The 26,263-nt window shown below is 32.8% G+C and overlaps 1 protein-coding gene across 1 annotated transcript in view; it reads right to left on the bottom strand.

Moving 5' to 3' along the window:
- Positions 1-26,263, bottom strand: part of PHF3 (PHD finger protein 3) — an 89,036-nt gene that overhangs the window by 12,383 nt on the left and 50,390 nt on the right. The window contains 8 exon segments of the mRNA XM_081296647.1: positions 1,795-1,815; positions 1,817-2,008; positions 5,496-5,652; positions 5,734-5,881; positions 9,488-9,671; positions 13,000-13,312; positions 19,131-20,919; positions 25,947-26,108. Coding sequence (XP_081152773.1) covers positions 1,795-1,815; positions 1,817-2,008; positions 5,496-5,652; positions 5,734-5,881; positions 9,488-9,671; positions 13,000-13,312; positions 19,131-20,919; positions 25,947-26,108 — 2,966 coding nt within the window.

Below are 26,263 nucleotides of genomic sequence, written 5' to 3'. Positions count from 1 at the left end.
AATCATTTCTATGGTCTAACAGGAAATATATTACAGGAAAGATTTAATTTAAAAATATGTATTTCCAAATGTATGCTTTAAATAATAATAAAAGCTTACCTAAAAATCAACAATTCATTATACATGATTTTTATTTTTTTAATCTTTAAGTAATCCTCTCATACAAAATACATATACTGAGAGCTTATATATGCCAGAGATTGTTTTAAGTGTTGAAGTTATAAGAATTAGACTATAACCCAGCCATGAGAATTTCACATGTATCTTATAAAAGGATGCCACTTGGGCAATATAATTTGCACATCAGTGAAACATTATTTATATTTGAAATCTGTTTCCTGATTTTGTACTTTCTGGCAGCTACCACAGGGAAATAAGAACTATCTTACCCCTAGATTCCTAATTTGATGTTCTAACTTTCCCAACAATGGCAGTTTATGCAAAGATCAAAAATAACTCAGCAGTCCACTATTAGTTGTCTCCTGACTGAGCCTACTTAATAACAATGATAATTCACAGTTGAACAAGCTTAGCAACAAAACCTAAAAACATAGCATATACTGCAAAAATTAGTAAAAGATAGCTGGGAAAAGAATGGAGTAAAGGAAGGTAAAGATGGGTCTGCTCATTTTTATTGCCTTTGTTAAGGGCAAATCATCCGTTATAGGAAGAAATCAGATATGGGCCTAAGGAAAAAAATAAGTTCATTTTCAATGCCGATGATACTTGCAGCCAATTTCAAAGCATGAGAAAGGCCAGGCAAAGTGGCACATACTTAAAATGCCAGGGAATCAGAAGGCTAAGAAAGAAGGATAGCAAAACTTAGATCAGTTTCTGGAACTTACTGAGACCCTGTCTCAAAATTTTAAAAAATAAAATAGAAAGGGGCTGGGGTCACAGCTCAGTGGTAAAACACCCTGGGTTTAATCCCCAGTACCAGGGGAAAAACAAAGAGAAAACTTAAAAAAAAAAAAAAAAAGAAAAGAAAATTCTACAGGATAGGCATATGCATATTTGTGATATGGAGGCAAAGAAGAAGAGGTAAGATGTTGTAACAATAGCTCTAAGTCATATACTCACTTACTCTTTAAAGGTACTTCAAGTTCATAATCCTCAACTGAAAATTATTGGCACCCATTAACTTTCAGAATTTTTTCAGTTCTAAAAATGCAGTATGGAGTACACACTATATGTTTTAATAATATTCCCATTAAATCTGAGATATTACCATAAAATTAAACACACAGTATTTCTGTGAATGTGAACACTTACACTCAGGTCAGGTCAGGTTTTATCAATAAATTAGATCCATATTTTAAAAAAAAAAACTTATTTTTTCAGAGTTTTTGAAATTTAAACTTCAAATAATAAAGAACTGTAAACTAGCACAAAATTTTTATTTGGACTTATTTCATTTGGCTCTATAGACTACCAATATTCATAATACCTTCAAACTATGTTTATGAAAAATACATATGTGATTAAGGAAAAAATTACCTATTTTCCCATTCTTCTGATTGCGAAAATACAACAATAAATCACAAAGCAATTCTATAGCCTAAAATCAGAGGAAATGAAAAAACCCTGCAGAGATCAAGAAAAACAGAAGAATTTTGAGAAACAGAGGAAGCATGCATCAGCAGTCCCAGATAATTGAGAGACAAGAGGTAAGCCAGTCTGGGCAACATATCAAGATCACCATCTCTTAAAAAAAAAAAAAAAAAAAAAAAAAAAGAAACTAGAAAAATATAGCAGAAACAATTAGAAGAACACAGAACAAAAAATCTTCATTACTGCGTATTCTATAATGAATTTATCTCTCTATATTTTTCCCTAATGATGGAAAAATATAGGTTTTGATAATCAAACACATATTTATAGATATTCTTACATGTCTGTTTTCTCTTCGTCTCCAAGCAGCTAACTCTTTAGAAGCTAGTTCTTCTGGACTCATTCTTATAAGATGGTCAGGAGTTACTTCTCCTTTCAATACTTTTTTAAACAGTATCTGAATGGATTTGAAAATGTAAAGAAAAAGAGAGAGAAACATTTTTAAAAGAGGAGCTGCTGTATATAAGCTTGTAATAAATAAAGATATAATGTTGAAAATTCATTTACAAATACTTAATGATTTCTATGTTACATATTACACAAAGTTAAACAAAAAGTTTATATTGTAAGGCAGCGAAATATACATTTAATATAAAAATCAACACAGTGGAGAAGCATATATAGAGGGACCATTATAGACCTATTCAAAAATTGTATTAAGTCTATCCAGGGACATATTCTGTCATAATAACCAATCCATAGTATAGAAGGGAACTACCTAAAAGAGCTTTACTCAATATCATCCATATTTTAATATTTTACATGTTTAAATTCTGATAGTCTCGGATGGGACACAGTGTAAAGAATCAAATTTGATAGAAAAATCTAAAGGAAGTCAATCTTTATTTAATTACTAAGGCAAAGCTAGATTATTCAAGAAATATCTGGGGCTGGGGTTATGGCTCAATGGTAGAACACTTGCCTCGCATGTGTGAGGCACTGGGTTCAATCCTCAGCACCACGTAAAAAAAAAATAAACAAAATAAAGTTATTGTGTCTGTCTACAACTAAAAATAAAAAATTTTTTAAAAAGAGAAATATCTGATTTCTCTTGGGCAATAACAGCGATTGCATAATGTAGACTTTAAGTATAGTTCAAGAAAATGCTTAAATCACATATAGTTATCCCTCAGTATCTGCAGGGGGAATGGTTCTAGGACTTCCCATGGACACCAAAATCCTCAGATGTTTAGTCCCTTATAAAGAATGATGTACTATTTGCATGTCACCTATGTACTTGCTTGCACACATGTCATGTGACATGTCACAACATCTCAGTCAACAATGGGCTGCATCAGTGTGATGGTGGACACAAGATTATATCATTTAATGACAAACAAGATGTCATTAACTGTCTTCATTTGTGTAAATATGCTCTTTGAAGTTTACACAATGGTTCAATTCACAATGTTAAATTTTTCAAAAAGCAGCCCTGTTGTTAAGGGATGCATGACTATAATTTAGACCATCTCTAGGATTACTTATAATATCTAATACAATGTAAGTGCCATGTACATCACTACTAAACTCTTATTTAGAGGACATAAATTAGAAAAATAAGTCTGTATATGTTTAGTACAGAGTCAATTTTTTCCTTTTTAAAAAAATTTTTTTTAGTATTTTTTGACCTGCTAATGGTTCAATCAGTGGATCAGAATGCAAGGATATTGAAGGTTGACTGTATTGCAGTAAATATCCTTATACAAATTTATATCACATATGTTCAAACTTTTACATAAGAAGGTCACATTTAATTAATATTCCATTACCTAGAGTCATCTGTAACACAATTACTGCTAAACTTAGGTAAATGTAACACAAAAGAGATGAATCATGTTTAGAACTTTGAAAGTGTTCACTGGCATCACTTCTGCTTAGTATACTCACCACAGGTATACCTTTGACACTGACACACACAGGTCTGAGCTTTCCCTAAGTCTCAAATAAGAAATCTCAAGAAAACACAAGATTCAACAAATGTTACTCCACTGATAAAGATATTTAGAACTAAAGTTATGTTGAATTTGGTAAAAATGGTTTAGTTTTTTTTTTTAAAGAGAGAGAGAGAGAGAGAGAGAGAGAGAGAGAGAGAGAATTCTTTAATATTTATTTTTTGGCAGACACAACATCTTTGTTTGTATGTGGTTCTGAGGATCGATCCCGGGCCGCATGCTTACCAGGCAAGCGCGCTACCGCTTGAGCCACATCCCCAGCCCTAGTTTTTTGTTGTTGTTATTGTTGTTACGTTCTTATTGTGTTTCATTGGAATTATTTTGGGGTTTTGCTGGAAGCCATCTATATATGAACCGTACTTGAACTAAAACGATCTTGAACCCATTAGGCAGGAAAGCCAGGTGGTGGGAACTCCCAGCAGCAATCCTGCTGGTTTGAGAACACCTGGTTCATGTGGCTTCCTACCTAGCTCCATCACAAGTTCAGCACAGCACCAGAGATAGAGTGACCCACTGGAGCCACACATAGCCTCTCAAAGATTAATGTGGCTTACCAAAATGCCAATCAACATGTTTACTGTAAGACCCCTGCCACACAGAGAAGTACCCAACCAAGACTACCAAGACTCATGAAACCTTATCCCTGCCTTTGATGTACTCCCCCTTAAATAAAGAATCAGAGTCTTTGTTCAGTTGTTCAATTCCAGTTCCTATCAGGACTGTAAGATCTATCAGATGCTCCACTTTTTATATCTAATCTCTGACTCTATCTTTATTTTTTACCAATTATTTCAGAATTTATTTCCCAGACGGCTCACACCTCCTGAGCAGGAATCTACCCAGGCAGGGTGTTGCTCACCCTGCAATAGGGTTTTTTTTGTTTGTTTGTTTTTAATTTTTTTAAATTTATATATGACAGCAGAATTCATTACAATTCTTATTACACATATAGAGCACAATTTTCCATATCTCTGGTTGTATACACAGTATATTCAACCTATTCTTGTCTTCATACCTATACTTTGTATGATAATGATCATCACATTCCACATGCTCCTTCTCTTCCCCTCCAACCCCTCTGCCCTATCTAGAGTTCATGCTCCCTCTCCCTATCCCAGTATGAATCAGCTTCTTCATATCAAAGAAGACATTGGCATTTGGTTTTTTTGGCATTGGCTAACTTCACTTAGCATTATCTTCTCTAATTCCATCCATTTATCCAAATGCAATAGGGTTGTTTTTTTGTTTTTTGTTTTTTTTTTTTTTTTTCCTTTTCTGAGATCAATTCTATGTTGCCCAGTACAACTCTGAAATCCTGGGCTCAAGCAATCCTCTTGCCTTGGCTCCTGAGAAGTTGTGTCTACCAGCATGCACCACTATAACCAGATTTATTTTCTTGTTGTTTTATTTTTTTTAATCTAAATACTATTTATGTTTTTAAGGTGTGTGGCTCTATATTCAGATTTAAATCAAAAGTAATAATACAGTGTTATGAAATTTAGCTTAACAGAGTTTTCTGAAGAATATATATTAAAGAATTTTTAATAGTTTCAATTATGCAAGGAAAATTCACATAAAACAAAGTAAGACGTAGTATTTTAACATACTGATTATATAACACTAAGTACTCAGTACTATGAAAAATTCATAAAGCAGTAGCATGAACACTATTATAGTTGTATGTTGTAAGCTGGGGATACTGCTCAGTGGCAGAGTGTCTGCTTAACATGCATAAAGTCCCAGGTTCCATCCCCACAACAACAAAAATGAAAATAAAACAAAACAAAATCCACATGTTCTAAACTAAGAGATAATTCTATAATCTCACTTTAATTAATAAATTACAGATCTACTATAGTACAATCTTAGATACTGTGTATTCAGAAAAGTTGGAAGCATAAATATTCATAGGTATGAGCAAAACACACTTACATTGTTTTTAGGATCTTTCAGATTGAACATCAAACTTCTATATTTGTTCTTATATTTAGCATCTGTGTCCCGAAAAAAAGAGAAAAGCTCTTTTTCAATTTTTGTGGCAACTTTTGCTGCTTTTTCCTCTGGTACCTTCAAATTTGAGTCTGTAAGTCTTAAAAATTAGAACAATTTAATTATTTTTCAAATATATGAAGCATATATTATGAAATATTCTGTAATAACAACATGTTACCTTTTCATAAGAATATCTTTAAGAGAATGTCTCACACTTTGTCTGATCTGATCTGCAGAAGGCTTGGAAGTTGAAGCAGCAGGAGGATGCACATTAGGCATTCCTTTTTCAACTTTCTTCTTCTTTATCTCCTGCTTCTCATGAGTACCTAATTTAAACAAATATCAAAACTTTAAATTATTTGTAAAAAACACATTTTCCTTTATAATGGATAATGTAAATTTATAAGCAAAATTGACTAGTTAAAAGTCACTATTTTAGAAACAAGAACTCAAAGTCCATATTGAAATATTCCTGACACTGAAATTCTAATTAAAATTAATAGTGATTAAAAAGGTGGCCCTAAAGTTACAAACTATATATACTCTTTTCCCAATTTAAATAATGATTTTTCAAAGCTAGTTACTTTTCAAGTTTATGTATTAATTAGCTTTTAAAAAGCTATTTTGAAATTTTGACCTGAACTTATTAGGTTAGCGTATAATTAAGTGACCCTACCTAATATCACAAAACTAGTCAATCTCTTGTTCTACTTGTGTTTGATATTATTAATTTGAATGTTAAGGTCTGCAATTGGTTTCTCTACATCCTCATCAACACTTGTTACCTTCAGTCTTGTATACTGGGTGGTATCTCACTGTGGTTTTGATTTCTATTTCCCTGATTAGTGATGCTAACCATTTTTCCAATCCAGTAAAGGCATGGCCTCAATTTCCCACAGTCAAATTTTATTAGATAGTACAACACTATTACCACTCCTTTACCTACTACCTTTATTCTATCTTTTTAAATATCTCTACCAGGGGATGGGATTAGGACATAACTTTCCTATACTCGAAGTACACAGCCAATGAAATTCCACATCATGTACAACCACAAGAATGGGATCCTAAATAGGATAAGTTATACTCCATGTATGTATAACATGCCAAAATACACTCTACTGTCATGTGTATCTAAAAGGAACAAAATAAAAAATTTAAATAAATAAATAAATATCTCTATCAGGAAACCACAACTCTGCTGAAAGCCAACTTTCATCTTTTACCTAAGCAGGTTACAAACATCTAAAAGTAACTGGAGAAAAATATGCACTATTATTTCCAGATCTCATTTTAAACCCATAATCATAAATATTGAGTAATTTGAGCTTCCACCCTAATCTTATCATATTTTCCCAGCAATTTTTTTCCCCATTTTCCGAGACATCTATTTCACACTCTTTTTCTGAATCTTCTCTAACCAACAAGATTTGATCACTTCATATTTCACTAACAAAAGAGAAAAATGTCATCTTACAAGTCTTCCCATCATCAAATCGACCTATCGGTCTTCTCTCATAACACAAACCATGTTCCCTACTATAAACTGAGCATCTCTAATCAAAACATCCAAAACCTGAAAATTTTGAGCTTTATACTAAAAATTTTTCAGATTTTGGCAAGAGCAGTAAGACAAAGAGAAAGAAAGAGCATCCAAATAAGAAAGGAGGTAGTCAAATTATCCCTGTTTGCAAAAGACAAGATTTTATACATAGAAAAACATAAAAACTCCACTAAAAAACTAAAACAATAAATAAATTTACTAAACTTGCAGGATACAAAAATCAATATACAAAAGTCATTAGCATTTTTATGTGCTAATAATGAAATTACTGAGAAATTATTAAGTCAGCAATACCATTCCCAAGAACCATAAATAAATAAATAAATAGCATCCAGGAATACATTTAATCAATAAAATGGGTGATCCCTACAATAAAATTTATAAAATGCTAGGTGAAAGAAACTGAAGACACACATACACATACAGACACACAAAAGGAAAGACCTTCCATGTTCATGGACCAGAAGAAATGGAATATTGCTAACATGTCCATATTCTTCCAAACAATCTACCAATTCAATGCAATGCTTATTGAAATTATCAACAACATTCTCCACAAAAGTAGGAAAAACCACTCCTAAAATTTGTATGGAACCACAAATCATCCTAATTAGCCAAAGCAATTCTGAGCAGAAAGTTCAAAACAGAAGGCCTTATGATACTGACTTCAAAATATACAACATGAGTAATAGTAACCAATAACAGCATGGTTCTTGCATAGAAACAGATACATAGTCCAATCCAACAAAACATATAATGTTCTGTGACCCCCCCCCCCCCGCAAATTTACCTATTTACAACCAATTGATTTTGAACAAAGGCAGCAAGAAAGGTTTCTTCAATAAATGAGTGTTAGGAAAACTAGAAAACAAACATGTCATAAAGTATCCTCTAGAAAAAAATTCCTTGATCCCACATCCACCTCTAGCTATATATAAGGGTAAATACATGATACAATATATATAATATAATAATAAACATATATATAATATATAATAAATATAAATATATGATATTTAAGAGACTATCATATATCATTTATATTTCCTTAAGTAGCAAAACACCTTGAAAAAGTTATATGTAATAAATATCTGCAGATCCTCACCTTTGCATTCTTTCACAAACTACTGGGTTTTCCCCTTACTGCTCCATTGAAACCATTCTCATCAATGATCTCTATGTTACTAAATCATAGGTTTAACAGTATGTGTTCATCTTATTAGATGTCCAGACAGCATATGACAATTCAATATTTCCTGCCTCCTGAAACTTCATCTGTCCTCAAGCCACCACGGTCTCTCAATTGTCCTATTTCCTAAAAGGCCATCTCTCAGTCTCTTTTGCTGGATTCTCTCCTCCTAGCCTCTTCCTAACTTCCATAACAACTGTGTACTGATCAATCCCAAAATTATATACTGATCCCCAAAGGTTTCTGTCAGCTCCAGACTTTTCAGTTTTAATGGCCAAAATATAACTTTTCAATTTTCTTCCCCATGTTAGCATTGTCCTCATCTCAGTAAACAATGCCAACACTTTATTCAATCATCCTCTAAGACTTTCTTTTTTTCATCAGCAAGTTCTGTCTACTCTATTGTAAAATATATCTTAATTTGACCACTTTTCCCTATTTCCATTATACATCTGCTACAAGCTACCATCATTTATTTCACAAGATACTGCTACAGATTCCAAACTGGTATATGATTTTTCTTGTACCCTCCTATAATCCAATATTCACAGATCAATGAGATTAACTTATCATTCCCTTATACAAAACCCTCTAAAGGCTTCCCATAACATTCAGAACAAAATATAAACCCTTCTCATGGTCCCACAATACATAATTTTCTATAACCTCATCTTTGACTAATATTCTATACTGCATGCATTACCTTCAAATGAATGCATGTTGACTTTCTTACTCCTCAAATACCAAACTTGTTACTGCCTCAAAGATTTCACTTACTGTGTCCCTTACTTACTTATCTCTCAAAAAACTCTATACATTTCCTCAAATCTACAAGTTACCTCCTTCATTCTATCTAAAACAGAAGTTCCCTGCACTCTCCCTGATTGTGGCTCTCTATCCCACTACTATACTTTTTCTTCACAGGCTTTAAGATAACATTCTCTTCTTACTTGTCAACTTATTTTCTGCTTCTCCAACTAGTATCCAAGTGCCATGAAGGCAGGGGGCCTTAAGTTCCCAGATCTCAGAGTAATACTTTTGAATTACAAATAAGGCCAACCATATAAACTATCACTACTGCTATTAAAATATCAAATTTTTAAAAATCCCCTATTCATTAATTGTGTACAAAATAAAACAAGTAAATTAGCATATAATAATTTATTTTAATAACACTACCTGATTTTGAAGCTTTTTCACCTGTGCAAATAACAGTTGTAGACTCTTTTGGTATTTTCTCATTTTTTTCTTCTGAAGATCTCCTCGGTAAAACTGGTTGTCCCATCTTTCGAAGAGGAGCTAGCTGCCATTTTTTAACTTCATTATCTCTACAGTCTGATGAATTTTTGCTTTCACCAGACTCCTGGAAAAATAGCACTTAATTCATTAAAATGAATACCACTAAATAATCTTTAAACAGGAAACAAGCCTCAATAGTATATGGATAAAAAAAATTCAACCTAATTAGTATTACTACCTCTTAAGAACAAACATTTTGGCCAGGTGTGGTGGTGCATGCCTGTAATCCCAGTGGCTCAAGAGGCTGAGGTAGGAGGACTGAGAGATCAAAGCCAGCCTCAGCAAAAGCAAGGCACTAAACAAGTCACTGAGATCCTGTCTCTAAATAAAATACAAAATAGGATGAGGATGTGGCTCAGTAGTCGAATGCCCCTGAGTTCAACCCCCAGTACCTGTCCCTCACCAAAAAGAACACATATTTTATGATAGGTACAGTGAAGCATGCCTGTAATCCTAGCAACATGGAAGGCTAAAGAAAGAGGATGATAAGTTTGAAGCCAGCCTCAGCAACTTAGAGAGGTCTGGTCTCAAATAAAAAAAAAAACAAAAAGAGGGCAGGGTGTGTAACTCAAGGGTAAAGTGTCCCTAAATTCAATCTCCAGCATCCAAATAAATAAATAAATAAATATAGATACATATAGATAGATAGATAGATAGATAGATATTTAAAGATGTACAAAAAATAAGCCTTATTAGTAAAAAAAGATTTGCTTTCATTCAAAATCCATTTGTTATACACCTATTTTTTGCAAAACACAATAGCCTATAAAAGAAGGGAGAAAAGGGCAAGAGATTATGTTCCCAATAATGTTAACAGAAAGAAAATTAGGCATAAGGTAAAAAAAAAAGTTCTTAGCTAGCTTAGATATGTAAAAAGAAATTGTGGAGAAACAAGCATTTCATTTTTCACTATATTTCTAAAGCAAATGAAGTCACACTTGCCTATGTTTAAGTGTATCAACTGAGTTCTCAGTATGCCTACTGACAATTTTAAATCCCAGGGGCAAAATAAACCATCCTTGCTTCTCTGGTTCTAATTATAACCCACAAAGAATTACTAATGAAACTGAATTCTGAGATCCTTGGTAGAAATTAATCACATCAAACCTAAGTGCTTGAAAGACAGAAAAATGCTGTGCATGATCGTAAGTTTCTAAGAGTATACATATAAAAAAATTATTTTCTCTAGAATGGGAATCTTCTAATTTTTTATTTACTTGGGTTTTTTTGTTTGTTTTGTTTTTGTTTTTTACCCCTCCAACTACACTTCCTTGACAACAATAACACATTTTGATATGTTATATGCCTAAATCTGATAGTACCATGCCATACAACAGAAACTCAATAAATGGCTCAACATAAAAATTTAGGGATAGGAAGTGACGTTTGAAATGCAGATTCCAGGGCTGGGGATATGGCTCAAGCGGTAGCGCGCTCGCCTGGCATGCTTGAGGCCCAGGTTCGATCCTCAGCACCACATACAAAGATGTTGTGTCCGCTGAGAGCTAAAAAATAAATATTAAAAAAAAATTCTCTCTCTGAAATGCAGATTCCATAAACTAACATCAGACATGTTCAAAGATTCAATAGGTCACCATCAACATAAAAAAGAAAGAAAGCAAGGATCACTTGGATGGTACATACATTTACAAAATCAGACTAACCTCAGTTCCTTTTTGGACACAGATACTGGAATAGAGGCTATATACAAGAGGTGATAATTAAGAAACTTTCCAAAGACATGCTATAAACTGTTTAATGGAGCTCCCAGGTCTGTATTATAAATTATTTTGATGCTGACCAAACTAATAAATAGAAAATATCAGAATGACAGAATCTGATTCTCAAAAAGTAGGACAGATAATGTTGGATTCTTCGAGGTTTTGAAAACTGGTACTTAATCCAGATTTGTTTCATAAGTAGTGTCTGAAAGAACTTGAGTTTAGAAATCAGGGGAAAATAAGGGGAAGATTCTGGAGAAACAATCATGTACTTGAATCTATTATCTTCCCTATTATATTGTAGAAAGATTAGTCATCAGGGATGCAAATTTCAGCTCAAACTGAAGTATTTTCTAACAAGTGGAGCTGTTTAAAATGAAGATGTAGTCCCTTGCAATGCTTTTCAAGTAAAAACTGGACTTTCACTTAGAATTGTAAAAAATATTAACAAAGCAGAATGGTTGGACTAAAAGGTCCCTAGGTTCCTTCCAACTCTAAAATTCATACTATCTTTTAGATTATCATACTTGTCTATTCTTATGTATTTGTTGCTACAATTTCCTTCTCTACAGTATTCTATAACAAATTAAGGATTTAAAAAATCAAAGGTAATGAAAAGATAAGAAAATCTAATGAGATAAAATATTGTGTCCTTTATATTGCTCCTGTTAAGCATCTTGAAATTTCTTTTTTTAAAATATCATTTTTTAATTGTAGTTGTACACAATACCTTTATTTTACTTATTTATTTTTATGTGGTGCTGAGGATCGAACCCAGGGCCTCCATTTGCTAGGCGAGCACTCTACTGCTGAGCCACAACCCCAGCCCCAAGCATCTTGAAATTTCTATTAGAAAACTATTTCAGAAGGTCTAGCCACTCAGGAGACTGTGACAGAGGATGGCATGGTTCAAGGTGAGCCTCAGCCTGGTTTAATCCCCAGTACCAAAAACAAAGAACAAAAACAAAAAAAAACAGAAGAAACACTTCAGAAAATAGTTAAAAATATAAGATCAGGGAAAACTGACCAACCTTTTAGGAGAAAAATAATGAGGTGAGAGTTCCAAGCAAATATGGGGCTGGGGGCGGGGTTGAAAACTAAAAGTTATTTTAAAAGTAATTTTTTCCTTACAAGAAAAACAATAGAAAAAAAATCTTCCAACTTGAAAATAATAATGCCAAATACTTAAAAAATTGACATTTATGGTCTAAAAAGCTTTTTAAAAAACTTGGCAAGCACAATTTATACTTACAAACCACAAGATCACACAAGCATCCTAACAGACAATTCTATTCAATTCTAAATGTCAAATTATAAAGTACATATTAAAGTCTTCAAATTTTGACTTAAAGAGTTTTTATCATCTCAAAATTTATCAAGTAAATATTTCACTGTTTTATTCAAATTGAAAGGTTCTGAAATGCCTTAAAAAGAAAATGCAGCCTCTACAGAAATAGCACAAAGAACCATGAGAAATAAGGCTTGCGTATTCTGAAGATGCCACCATCTGGTTTCACCATGATTATCCAAATATTCTTAAATAAATTTCATTTTTAAGAAAACAAATTTAAAACTGTACACCAGAAAAACTCAAACTTGAAATTTCAAAATTCTCACGGCTGGTTCACACAAAATTCTTAAAATAACAAAATGTACCAATAAAAAGCTCACCCGTTTTAAAATTTTGACCTTGTGCTTCACTGTATCATCTATGTATTTGGTTTTGTCATTTGTTGTCATGTGCTTTGATAACCCAAGCTTTTCACATTCCATTGTTTTAACATCTTCACTATGGACTTCAACTGTAGCTTGGTTTTCCAAAATATCTGGGTCTAATATCTCAGTCTTTTTATCTTCTTCAGCACAACATTTTACACACACATATTCTTTGTCTTCCTCTCCCATTTGTTGTGCTTGGGAAAGACTTAACCCAACACAATCACCATGAAACCAGTCATCACATCTCCCACAGCCAACCATAAACCTGGAAAAAAAAAAAAAAGCAAAAAACAACAAAAATTGTGATTTTTTTTAAAAAAAATCAATGTCAAAAGTGAGACTAAATTAAATGTTCAATATTTGATTTTCTGATATTTTGCATGTTCATCTTTACCCATTCCATTAGTTCAACATGGAGCAAATTTCAAAGAACATGATGAAAATGGAATTTCTAAAACTTCAAATTATTTCCTCTGGCATGAGAAAATATTAGAGTGGGGAGGACACAAACAACACACCATCACGAATAAAAACAAAGGACAACAGATCTGTCCATAAAGAATGCCACATAGAACAAATTACAGAATCAGTGAGTTTCTCCAGAGGAAAGTGATTTCTGTGATAATTTCATCATAATCCATTCAAGTTACAGCTACAGTCTTTGAAATCATGCATAAAATTGGGGAAGAATTGTTTATCCAAATTATTTTAAGTGAAAAGGAAAAAAACAGCAACAAAAAATGTAAGTGAAAACTAACATAAGGGGTCTCTAAAACTGTTTATTAACCAGTATCACTTAAGCTCAAAATATGCTTTCATTGTGTAAGATTCAGCTGAAAAATGTTTATAAACTTTTGGGTGAGAAAGATATTCCTACTAATGCCCAAGTGCTTTAGATAAAAAACTTGTTTTCCAAAGGATTAGTATGCAACCTTGACATGAAGGTAATAACATTCAGATTCTATCTTAATTCCATTCTTCTGGTCAGTCTTTCCCTGTACTGCACTTTAGTAGCAAATGTACTACACAATAAATCACTAATCACACTACCAGTAAGTCTAAAGACATGAGATTCATCATTCCAAAGATGTTTTTTCCTCAATTATAATTTTAATTACTTTAGAATAAATTGGCAAATCAGATATATAAACAGCAATGTAAGGGAGACATTATCTCCTTACATACTTTTTAATCTGTTGTTAGGAAAACTACAAAGCTCACTTCAAATATTCATGTTTTAACATTTTCCTTCTTCCTTCTTCAGGCTAGCAATTCACGGTATGTTTCAAAGACTTCTATCTTCTTTAATCATTTAAGGACTTGTCTAGTCTACTGATTTTGACACCACTACAATCTCCAAGTGCCAAAACTCTTTTAAAACTTTTAGTCTGTAGGGCACATTAGGGCACACCTGTGATCCCAGCAACTTGAGAAGTTGACACAGGAGGATCACAAGTTTGGTACCAGCCTAGGCAACTTTGTAAGATCGTGTCTTTTTAAAGTTTTTTGAAAGGGCTGGAGATGTAGCTCAGTGGTAGAGTGCCTCTGTGCTCAATCCCCTGTAGTGGGAGGCAGACAGGGGCAGACTTGTAGTCCAATAGGAAGGAGAAATTGTAAAGGCAATACAGTGGATTGTAGAGTCAACCTGCTCTAAATAGAGCAGGTTGGAGATCCTGTTTAACACTGAAAATACAAAAATTAAAATCTTAACTATACATCATCACAAGGTGTTTTAAAAGTCACACCAAATACCTCATTCCTCCATAGCAGCACTTTCTTTTCTCCTGACTCATGTGCCTTTGCCAACTACTTCTGTGCCTTGACTTCTTCATATCTATGTTCATCATTCTTAACCTTCATTGGTTATGGCTGTGCTACTTTTATCAGGTTAAGTCCTCATCTTTCCAATGATGCATTTTGTTTGAAAAATTTTAAAAACACGTTTTGGATTCACAAGACATGAAAAAATTTTCAAACAATGGAATATTTGTTTCTGAGACAGAAATAGAAGATCTCTAGATAACAAAGGTGATGTCTAGATTTGAAATCCTTGATGGCTTCATAATGTTTCAGTGATAAAGATATTCCAGCCAAAGGGGAAAAAAAGGTTTTAATAACACAGGTGCTTCAATATGTCTTCATTTCAAGTTGCAAAGTTAAAAGCATTATTTCTGAAATCAACTAATATGAACAGATTTGAAATACTTAAGGAAAGCTAATGGTGATGTCTCTTTACTTCCACAAACTGATTTATGATTTCTTCAAACAAAGTCTGAAATGATTTCAATAAGACACAACTTGAAAACCTGGACTATGCTTTTGTGCCAAATCCTATTCTAAATGTCAAATTATAAAACACATAGTATTTTCAAATTTTTATTTAACTTAACCAGAGAAGAATAAGTTATGATCATAAAATTTTCAAGTAATTATTTCACTGTGCCTTACTTCAAATTTATTTTGGACATGTCTCAAACTTAAGAGGCTCCGAAAAGCTAACCTCTAGTGCCATCTACAGATGATATATTAATAGTTTAGATATCAGTTTTTATGTTAAAAACATGCAGTTAATCAAGGGAAAAAAATGATGTTGGAAAAAATAATTTCCACAGGGGAAAATGAAATGCACTTTAAATGGAACTCATTCTCCAAAAATGTAAATAGTGATTATTTTAAAATCTAAAACTTAGAAGTACCATGAACTTTTTAAGCTATACTTTTTTAAAAATGGATGATTTTTCATACACATACACACATAAGGAGTTTATTTTCTTCCCTTTCCGGGTTACTGTAATTTAAAAACATGAGGAAGGGGGATGTCACAGTAGGGGTGCACAGTACAGCAAGAGGTGAAGTAGCTAATAATTACTCTCCCATTTTTTTGCCCTGTCCCTGCATTTCTGGTTACTCAGAAGAGAAATTAAGGAAAATATTGTACCACAGATGCTATGGTAATCAATATTGATCTAAAATCACTGTGTAGGATTTAGCTCTGGATCATTTAACTGAACCAAATTAGTATAAATTAGTTAAGAATCATTTTGGCATGAGCCAAAACACATTCTTAGAAAATTTTCAAGTTTCTTCAAAGTAAACTACAGAAGCAATAATGAGAACTTCTACTCTTAACAAATTTATGTCACAAATCACTAACACTTTTATGTGTTATAAGATGGGCCTTCAGCTCTGAATAATTTTTAGTGTCAGCCTAGACCATGTTACTGTAGAGTAGATTTGTACTCATTATTCTAAGATAAAAGAATTCTATTTCACATAAACATTAAATCATTTGTTATTACAACAATCTAATATGGAGGGGAAAATATGTCTATAAATATTTTGTCTACAAAATTCTGAGAAAAATCAGAATCATTAGTTCTAGAAAAGAATTACCTTCTCAGAAATAAGTTTTCTTATTTGAACATAAATCTATGAATACATTTTACTAAGAAGATTTTTTTTTTCATTTTTAAAAACTTTATCCAATATACTAATCTATAACGAGGGCCATGAAAGTACAATGCAAATTAAAGATACAAGCATCTTTTGAAGAATTAAGGAAGTAGAAACCACAAGGTATCTAAGACTTTGTTCTTTCAAAATGCTAACTAGCTGATGTTAAAAAATTCAAAAGTTGCATTTATTGAAAAATGAAGCGTTAAATAGTTTTTAAAACAACATTCTTTTGGTTTTAGGCTGAATTAGGAAGCAGCAGCAAAAAACCTTACACAGCATCTTAAAGAGTTAATACCTACTGTCTTTAGGATAAATGTAGAAGTTGCTTATCACATCTGGCTATGCCATGAATCTCTCTACTACAAAATATAATTTCCAGCTGGATGCACATATCAGGAGGTTAATACCAAATGCAGTGTGTGTAAAATGCTGAAGTTAAAATAGTCTTTACAGAAGCAAAGTTGTCACAAGGGCTAACAATGTCAGATCTGTGTTATTAACAAATACCTTTCAGTGTGGCTAATACATGACATCAAAGAGGACTAAAATTATTTCTATACATTTTCCCTTAAATAAGTTCATATTATTACATGTGGATTAAAAGAAAATTACTATGTGAAATGTACATTTTGAGTAAATGCAATATAATAAAGCAGAGAAGGCTAGTTGATATGTAAAGAAAAAAGCAATCACTTAGTCTTCTTTATTCACAAGACTGAAGAATTCTGCAAAGCTCCTTCCAAAACTGATTGTTTCCAATGTTTTTTTTTTTTTTTAATATATATTATCTAGGTCAATTACACAGGGTGAACCCAAAATTCCTATACATCTAATATTCTAAGTCATTTTCCACCTGGAGGAAAGATACTCTAGACAATGTAGAGTAGATCTCAAAGGTGGCATTAGGTTTAAAAAAAAAATTTCTTTAATAGAACTAACACTTATCTTCATTTTATGAAAATAACTGTTGATGTTGATGAAATATTAAAAAGCCTGGACAAACTCATGAAGACTGGGTCATTAGAACAAAAGTTTATCTATTAAAAAGCTACAATAGAAGGCCTAGGGTTATAGCTCAGTGGTTGAGCGCTTGCCTGGCATGCGTGAGGCACTAGGTTTGATCCTCAGCACCATATAAAAAAAACAAATAAATAAAATAAAGCTACATTATAATGTACTTAAACAGAGCTTCCAACTCTATACCCATGTTTCACTTAAGGCTTCTATTCCATTTCTCTGATCATATGTCAAGGTGATGATTTTTGGAAGGTTTTAGCAGACACAAAAGGGCTGGCTTTTATTAAAAGGCTACTTAAGCACCATCTAACTCTTAATTCTTAAGTTTAAAAATACTAGGCTCATTTTGAAATATCAGAATAAAGTGTTTTATATAAAAAACTATAAAGACCATAAAAGTAGGGACAAATGTAGCACTGTATTCAAAAAATCACAATGTGATAAAACTGGAATATATTGTTATGAAATAACCCCAGATGCTGAAAATAAGCCTTGTACTGATCATAAATCATAAATGAAGAAACTCTTTAACATAAAACTTATTTTTTAGAGAACCCCAACTCTTCCCCTCTTCCACTCTCCTAACAACTCCTCCCCATCAAAATAATGTATTACAACATACTTTACTAAAATTGTCCCTCTCCAAATTTAGTTTCATTTTTATTTAGTCTGACAGTGCTAGGAAAAGTCACCCTAATATTAACTTTCATGAATAAAGATAACATAATAATGTACAAGTTATAATTTCCTTTTATCATATCAGTGTTGACAGAAGTTCCAACAGCAATGTGAACACTTGATCAGGACAATCTTGTAGCTGCAAATTCCACTTCATCTTGTTTTCCTTTTCTTAAAAAAAGCCAGTAAATAAAAAAATGTATTGGAGTGGGAAGGCAGTGTCATAAAACTATTAATGGAATTCTAAAAAAGAATAATGAAAAGTAATGCTAAATAAACTAAAATTTTGAAAGACTAGAACTCACAAAAAATTACTGTAATCACTACAACATTCCAAAAAGAAATACATGTTCTCACTCTATTTCATGTTACATACAAAATTCACTGTGTAATTTAACACTTGTTTCAGCTATCAAATTTCATTCCAAAGTCAAGTTTGACAGTTTTGAGGTGATAGTATTAAGTCTTTAATGTGCATTATTAAAAAAAAAAACTTCAAAAGAAAATTAAATTTCCATTATGACCTTCATACTTTATTACTAGTTCTTCTCAAGCCAAATAGAATGATATATAACTTACAGTCCCAAGGCAATGTAACAATTTTCTGATAAACCAAAGTTTTCAGTATCTTTTTCAGATGTAATTACTAAATTACACTCTCTCTCACTGGTTACAATATAACATTTCTGTATATATCAGCTATTGGTCAGACTATGCTTTTAAAAATGTTCTGGGATGATATATTTGTAATTTCAGTGGCTCCATCTTTCTATCATTTATCCAGGATTGATGAAGGGTTTTTTGGTTTTTGCAAAAGTCTTTGTATATTAAATAATTTCTGTATATATAAAAAAATTCTCACACTAATCCCACCCGCCACAAATACCAATTTCTCTTCAATGTATACATCACTCATACACACACACACACACCTGTTGCCATGTGGTTTTTTGCAAAACCCACACTGCTTGCTGGGAGTCCATACATATTTGCTTTCAAATGAAGAATTATGATCTGAGCCTTCTTTTTTTACGGTAGCTATGTTGTCTGGAATGAATAATGGTGGTTCATCCAAAGAAAAACTTCTGCTGCTTCTTCTCTGGCGAGGTTGTAGGTTTTTCTCAGGTTTTTTTAGTTTCAGTTTATCATCCTCCTTAGAATGCTCAAGGCCTGGGTGTTCAAGCTCTTCTTTCACATGACTAGTGATTTTCACTCCTGATACCTGCTGCTGAGGTTTATGGCACTGTTTCTGGCTGGAATGTAGTAAGTGTCCAGTTTGTGCAGGATGATGAGGTTCTTTAGAGCAACTAGGGTGACCAGGAAGAGGCTTATCACTCAAAGAATGAGTTAAAGATTTGGAAGTTTGCACTACATTTTGATCCTGTGATGTTTTTCTCAACACAGAATGAGCTTGGCTTTTCATAGATTTAGCCCCAGAATTATAACTCTGAGTCTTTGCATCCTTATCAATTTGTTTTTTTCTCACTTTGACTGGTCTATGAAAATTTTGCTGAGATTCTGGTTCATCAGCATTTCGTTTCACACTTTTAACATTAACTTTAGTCTTGTTATGCACTACTTCATGCTTTGCTGCAACAGTTTTCCTTGGAGTATCTGTGGTCATGTTTTGCTTAGAATGAGTTATAGGTTTTGTGTGTTTGGATTTTGTGTTTTTTGACTCTAAGCAAGATACACTACTTGACTGGCTGCTCCTATCATTCTGAAGGTTTGCTGTATCATGAGGCTCCATTTTAATATTTTCAGTAATATCCAACTGCTTTGAATTTTGGTCAGGCACATCACAAATAGCATTTTCTAAAATATTAGTTTCTGGTTCAAAAGGACTAGTATCAACCACCTCTGAATTTGATTTATTAAACTCAGTGGTCTTTAGCTGAATATCATTAGACTCTGTGTCTTCACAAGAACCTAACGGTTCCACTTTAGTTCTTTGAAGGGAATTCTCAGCTTCATCAACAATATCCATGGTATTCTTCAATTCCAAATTACATTCAGTCACTTTATCCACTGAACTAGGCAAATCTACAAGGTTCTTCTCTGTCTTATTTGGATCTATACAAGCAGTATCACCAGATATACCAGAAGAAGATTCAGGTTCCTCAATAATTTGGTCATCCTCATGAGATAATTTTGCTACCACCTTTGATTCTTGTTCAAGTTTTCCCTTTGCCCTCCTTTCTTCAACAGTCTCATCCATTTTACCTGAAATGGAATCATTCTGTTCATCATCTTCTTTACCTGAAAACTGAAACAATGGGCTACTAACAGTCTTAATTTTACCTTCCATCAGAGCTTCATTTTTCTTTTCTTCAATACTAACACAAGTCTCTGAAAGAAGTGGACTATTTAATTCATGAGATGGCACATTTGCTTCTCCCTGATTATTATATTTATGCTTGGAATCTAATCCATCTTCTTCCTTCATTTCAAGACAAGATGACACTGAAGAATGACCTGAAGACACTGATATTTCTGGTACCACTTCAATCTGTCCAATGTGTCTGCTGCTCCTTCTATTCTCCTTATGATACTCAGGTTTTAGTGATGTACAAACTTCTTCTTTAATCTGACATTTATCTGGTTGTTTCACCCCTGCTTTAGGGGTAGATACAGTCTTCCCAGATGCTTTTTTTGTGCTACTTAAAGGTGCTGCATTTGAACGCTTGGCAATAGTGCTTTGTCGCAAACTTCTTACTTGTTCTATCACAAGGAAAAAAATAAATAAAAATAACTTAGCTATTTTGCCATGTGTTTTTATCTCAGTACAATTTATATAATAATATATCACTTCTTTATTCTGAGCTCTAAAACTTATATGAACATTTTAATAAAAATGCTCATATATACATTAACATATACATCAACTCTATCAAAGTTCTTTGAATTCTGGTGGGGTTAAAAAAAAACAAAAAAGCAACTATACAACTCAGACTAATACTATAACCTAATACAAAAAAACATTTTCATCAGGTTTCTCTTCCATAAGAAGTATTAAGTAAAAATAAATCAGCTTCCTTTACATTAATGCCCAAAGAAAGACCATCATACATTTTAAATACTAAACATTTCCAAACATATAAAACTGAATAAATTCAAACACTAATAAAATCCAAACTAAAACCATCTCAAAAATAGGATCTACATGAGTTGAGATAAAACCTCAAAAAGTCTAATTCCTTTTTTCAATGTATTTACCTTACATCACAATTTAACATTCAAGCTATTCCTAAGTAAGAGTATATGCCAGAGTACAATACACAGATTACCAGAAAAAAAAATTAAAATTTAAAATATCTAAACCAAGTAAATGTATCAAAATGAAAATGTAAAAAGTCTGAGTTTTTCCTCTTATCCTGATAAATCCTCCAGGAGAAACAAAGTGAAAAGAACTGATTAACTCAGTAAGTAGAAAGAGTCACAAATTAAAATTCAAAATACAAAGCTATTTCCAAGACTGCATATCCTATACTTCTAAACCAATTCCAGATGAACAATACCATTTTTAAAAGCTCTCTTTCAAAACAAAATCCTACTATACCCCAATATTTCTAAAATTTCCCTAATTTGTAGTTTATAATTAAACTGTGAGAAGGAACTATCTGGAACTAATTTTTACTGGAACTATTCCAGGTGATGCTTATAGTCCTGATAAAATTAACAGCACATTTTTTTTTTTTTTTTTTTTTGGTGGGCAGGGGTGGGGGGTACAGGTACTGGGTATTGAACTCAGGGGCTCTCTACCAATGCTCTATTTTGTATTTTATTTAGAGGCAGGGTCTCACTGAGTTGCTTAGTGCCTCCCCATTGCTGAGACTGGCTTTGAACTCACAATCCCAGCCTCCCAAATTACTGGCGTGTGCACAACCACACCCAGCTTAACAGTACACTCTTCAAACTTTCACCCAGTTTGAAAACTAAATTATATAGTCATCCTAATCTTAGGGACTCTTTCTTAAAAAGAAAAAATTATTACATGGAATGAGTTTCACTGTTGCTTATTCATATACATGCAAATAACATACTTTGATTCTATTTACCCCATGACCTTCTCTTATTCTCTTCTCTCCCCTCTCCACTCAGTCACCTTCCTCTTCTCTAACAGATTCCCTGCTACTTTCTTTTCATCTCCCCCCATCCTCACCCCCACCCCCAGATTCTAGGAGGGAAAGCTTATCTTTCTTTTTGTTTGCTTGTTTTTTGTTTTTTTGTTTTTTGTAGTGGGGATTGAACCCAGAGGCATTTCACCACTGAGCCACATCCCCAGCCTTTAAAAAAAAACAAAAAAAAAAAAACCTTTATTTTTATGTGGTGCTGAATATCGAATCCAGTAGTTCACATGTGCCAGGCAAGTGCTCTACCACTGAGCCACAACCCCAACCCTCCCCAGCCCTTTTTATTTTAAGCCACTTACTAAGTGGCTTAGGGCCTCAAAATTGAGATCCTCCTGCCTCAGCCTCCCGGGCCACCAGGATTACACCAAACCCAGCTTAAAGAGCTGGTTTTGATGAAGAATGAATCACAGCTGCAGTTTGTTTATCGCACTATCAGTGAGTGGATCCCATCCAATTGCTTGGCCATCCCTGCCCAAGTACAGTAATTTGAATGTTAGTAAGCAATCTTCATATTACAATAGTAAGATTATCTCATATGAGACTTTATCTTTTCTACTCTGCTCCTTCTCTTTAGAATACTTGTTGTTGTTGTTCTTTTTTTTTTTAATCCTCTCTTTACTTATTCTTTATTTATTCTGATCTTTACAATGGTACACACAGTCTGGGCATCCTCCTGTCAGCAGTTTGAGGATCTCATTAATTCTTCCTGTACATTCCTCAGGGACCCTTTCTTAATTCCTCCAGGACTTGATAATGTATGTGAATATTAAGGAAGCAGTTAATAACTTTTAAAAATTATCAAGTGGATTATGAGTTTATCCAAAGCTCACCTATATATTTTTAAAATAATAAATGTTAATGAGGTTTTATTCCACAATTTAGATGACTTTTAAAGCTTTGAAACCCACTTTATCCACCCTTGAAATAAATGAAGACTTTTAACACTCAAGTGATTGCTAAAAATCATAAAAGAACAAATAGCACAGTAACTGTGAAGATATACTGATAAAATATTAGTTTCTAATAGAAAGTAATTTGTTACGCAAAAGATAAAAGTCATTTGTCTCTAAATATAAACTGTTTTAGTTTGGAGCCTGACTCTATTGATAAAAACTATTATTTTTCTACATTATTTGTTTTATTCATTTCTCGAAGTCTCAAATATGCACAGGCCAATAACTAAATCTGATCAAAAATGCAAATCACGGAAAAACTCAGGTGAATACTTGCAACAAAGTTTATTCACTTCAACACTATACAGAAAGGGATCTTTTTTGAAAAGGCATGAATCCAAAAGAAAAGGAAGAACCGAAGAGGAGAAAATAATGACAAATTCTTGAAGCAAAACAAGACATGATTAAAAAGTAACTGATGTAATGCTGAGTGCAGTGGTACACACCCATAATCCTAGCTACTCAGGAAGCTGAAGCAGGAGGATTGCACATTTGAAGCCAGCCTCGGCAACTTAGCAGGACCTTGCCTCAAAATATAAAATAAAAAAGAGTTGAGGATATATTTCAGGAATAAAGTGTCCCTGGGTTCAATCCCCAGTACCACAAGAGAAAAAAAAACTGATATAGAAGACCTAATGCGACAGACAATAAGCTGGCAGGTTTGGCAAAATCCAACACCTAACCCAAAACTGGTGGTTTATCCTCGAGAGAGTAAAGTGTATTATACTAATGAGTGTCACATACATATATGAGAGTGGAGGACAATACAGTGAAATTTGTGAGACTTAAGTCAATTTGTATACACTGAAAACTGAGACACCCCAAACATTATCCCTCAAAGACTCCCATAATATGCTATTACAGGAATAACCTAAACTTTGATATGAGGGATTCCGTCAAAAAACAGCAAAGCCAGATGACCACACAATTGTCCTCGTGCTTATAGGTTCCATGCTGTCTTTGTTCTGTATCCTTAAACATGAGCAACAGTCAAGAGTCTAACATTCTAGGAAAGCCTCTAACATGAAACATGAAGTCCACAATACTTTTAAAATACAAAATGAATGGAAAGAAAATTATGAAAGGAGATAAAAAAAACTTTTTAAAATACCATGAGTAGCTTAATAAGAAAGATATTATATGCGCAAATCCAGAATAGAATGTTAACAAAAGGGCCAATTTCAAAATTAAACAAAAGGATATTTGGGAATTTAAAAGTACAAAATAGTAAAGTCTGAGGAAATAGAAAATTTCAGCAAGTAAAGGAAAAAAGCAAAAGGTTGGAGTATGCAAAATATAAATGAAAGGGCTAATCCATGCCTTCTAACACTTACATTAATAGGAATTTCAGAAAGCAAGAACTGAGAAAACAAGAGAATTAACAATGAAATAATTCAAGACATTTTCCTAGAACTGAAAACCAATAGTTTTTAGACTAAAGCTCTAATTAATCCTAGCTCAATACATAAAATATACTCACATCAAGGTAAATTATCATGATACATTCACACCAAGAGTATCACAAAAGATCAAAATACTAGCACTAAAGAGGAAGATTCCACAACCTTCCATAAGAAAGCAGGTAATATATCTCCAAAAATAATCAAAATAAACTTCTCAATAACACTTAAGTTAGAAGAAAATGGAAAAACGCCTTTAAATTTCCAAAGAAACTGATTTCCAATCTCAAATTTCATTTCCAACCAAACCATGATTCCAAGTGAGAACAGATTCAATAGACTTGCAGACACAAATAATTTAAGAAGTGTATCTCCACAATTCCTTTTCTCACAAAACTTCTGGAAAAGGTGTGTCACAAAATAAAGGCACTCAACCACCAAAAAGAAAGAAACAGGAACTATAACAAAGTACCAAGTACAGACTCCTCAGAAAAACAGTTAAAAAAAAAAAAAAAAGACTCCTGAATAATTGGTTTCTATCAGATTTATAAGGTTAACAATAGTCTACTCAAGGCAATGATCAGAAGGCACCAAGGGTTACTTTTTCAATAAAATGAAAATGACAGAATACCTGATATACGAAATTTCATTAAGAAAAATTCAGACAAATAACAAAACTAGTTGGGGAGTAATCACTGGAACATCCACAATAAATAAAGCAAATGCAAAGTGAAAACAATCAAATGCAGAAGACAAAAAGTTGTACAAGAAAAGTAGCTATCATTTACTAAAAGTATTATTGTCAACAACGTGTAGCCATAGTAACAAATAATTAATTCTAACAAAATTATATATTGGAAGGATGACAAAATGTGCTTTTATGTGACAGGGAAAAGAAAAGAAAAACTTTATCATCCAGAGTGGAAGTCAAGTGATAAATACCTAAATCAGAATAAAGTAGGAATATCTACATGCTTCTTAAAGATATGAAGGTAAATACCAAGAAAGAAAAAGAAAAAGAAAAAAAAGAAAAGGTAGCTAGCTGAGTTAATAGTGATTTCTACCATGGATAGACAAATGAGTATTGGGGTAGTAGGTGCTGGAGACTTTATACAACAAATTGACATAATCTCATAATTTGAATATTAAAAGATTTAATATTAGCAAATATAAAAAAATGATCTCTGCTTGGCAAGTTTACAACCCAATACATCTATTCCTATAGCTCTGACCTTCTGGCTGGACCTCTTTGAAAGAATTACCTTGTGCCATTAAACGAGGTGATTTTCTTGGTGATCTCACTGAATTTTCTTCTACTTTGTCCCTCAAATTCCTGTTAGGTAAAATCAATTCTTCTTCATCAATGGTATCATTGCCACTTTCTTTAACAACTCCTTCATCCATAATATCGTCAAGACCAACAACTAGAGAAAAACAAAAACAATAATAAAAAATTAATTTTAAAAAATATTGGAAGTTATAAGTACTTAAAGGTAGTACAAAAAACTGTGAGATGGTTTTAACATAAAAAACTACAATCATGAAAGTTTAGGTCTACTCCTAACATATGTGACACTGT

The sequence above is a fragment of the Spermophilus citellus genome (genome assembly GCF_964194105.1).
Source record: "Spermophilus citellus genome assembly, chromosome: 5".
In the NCBI taxonomy this organism is placed as follows: domain Eukaryota; kingdom Metazoa; phylum Chordata; class Mammalia; order Rodentia; family Sciuridae; genus Spermophilus; species Spermophilus citellus.
Note: the sequence above shows the minus strand (reverse complement) of the source record. Positions and strands in the feature narration are given on the sequence as shown.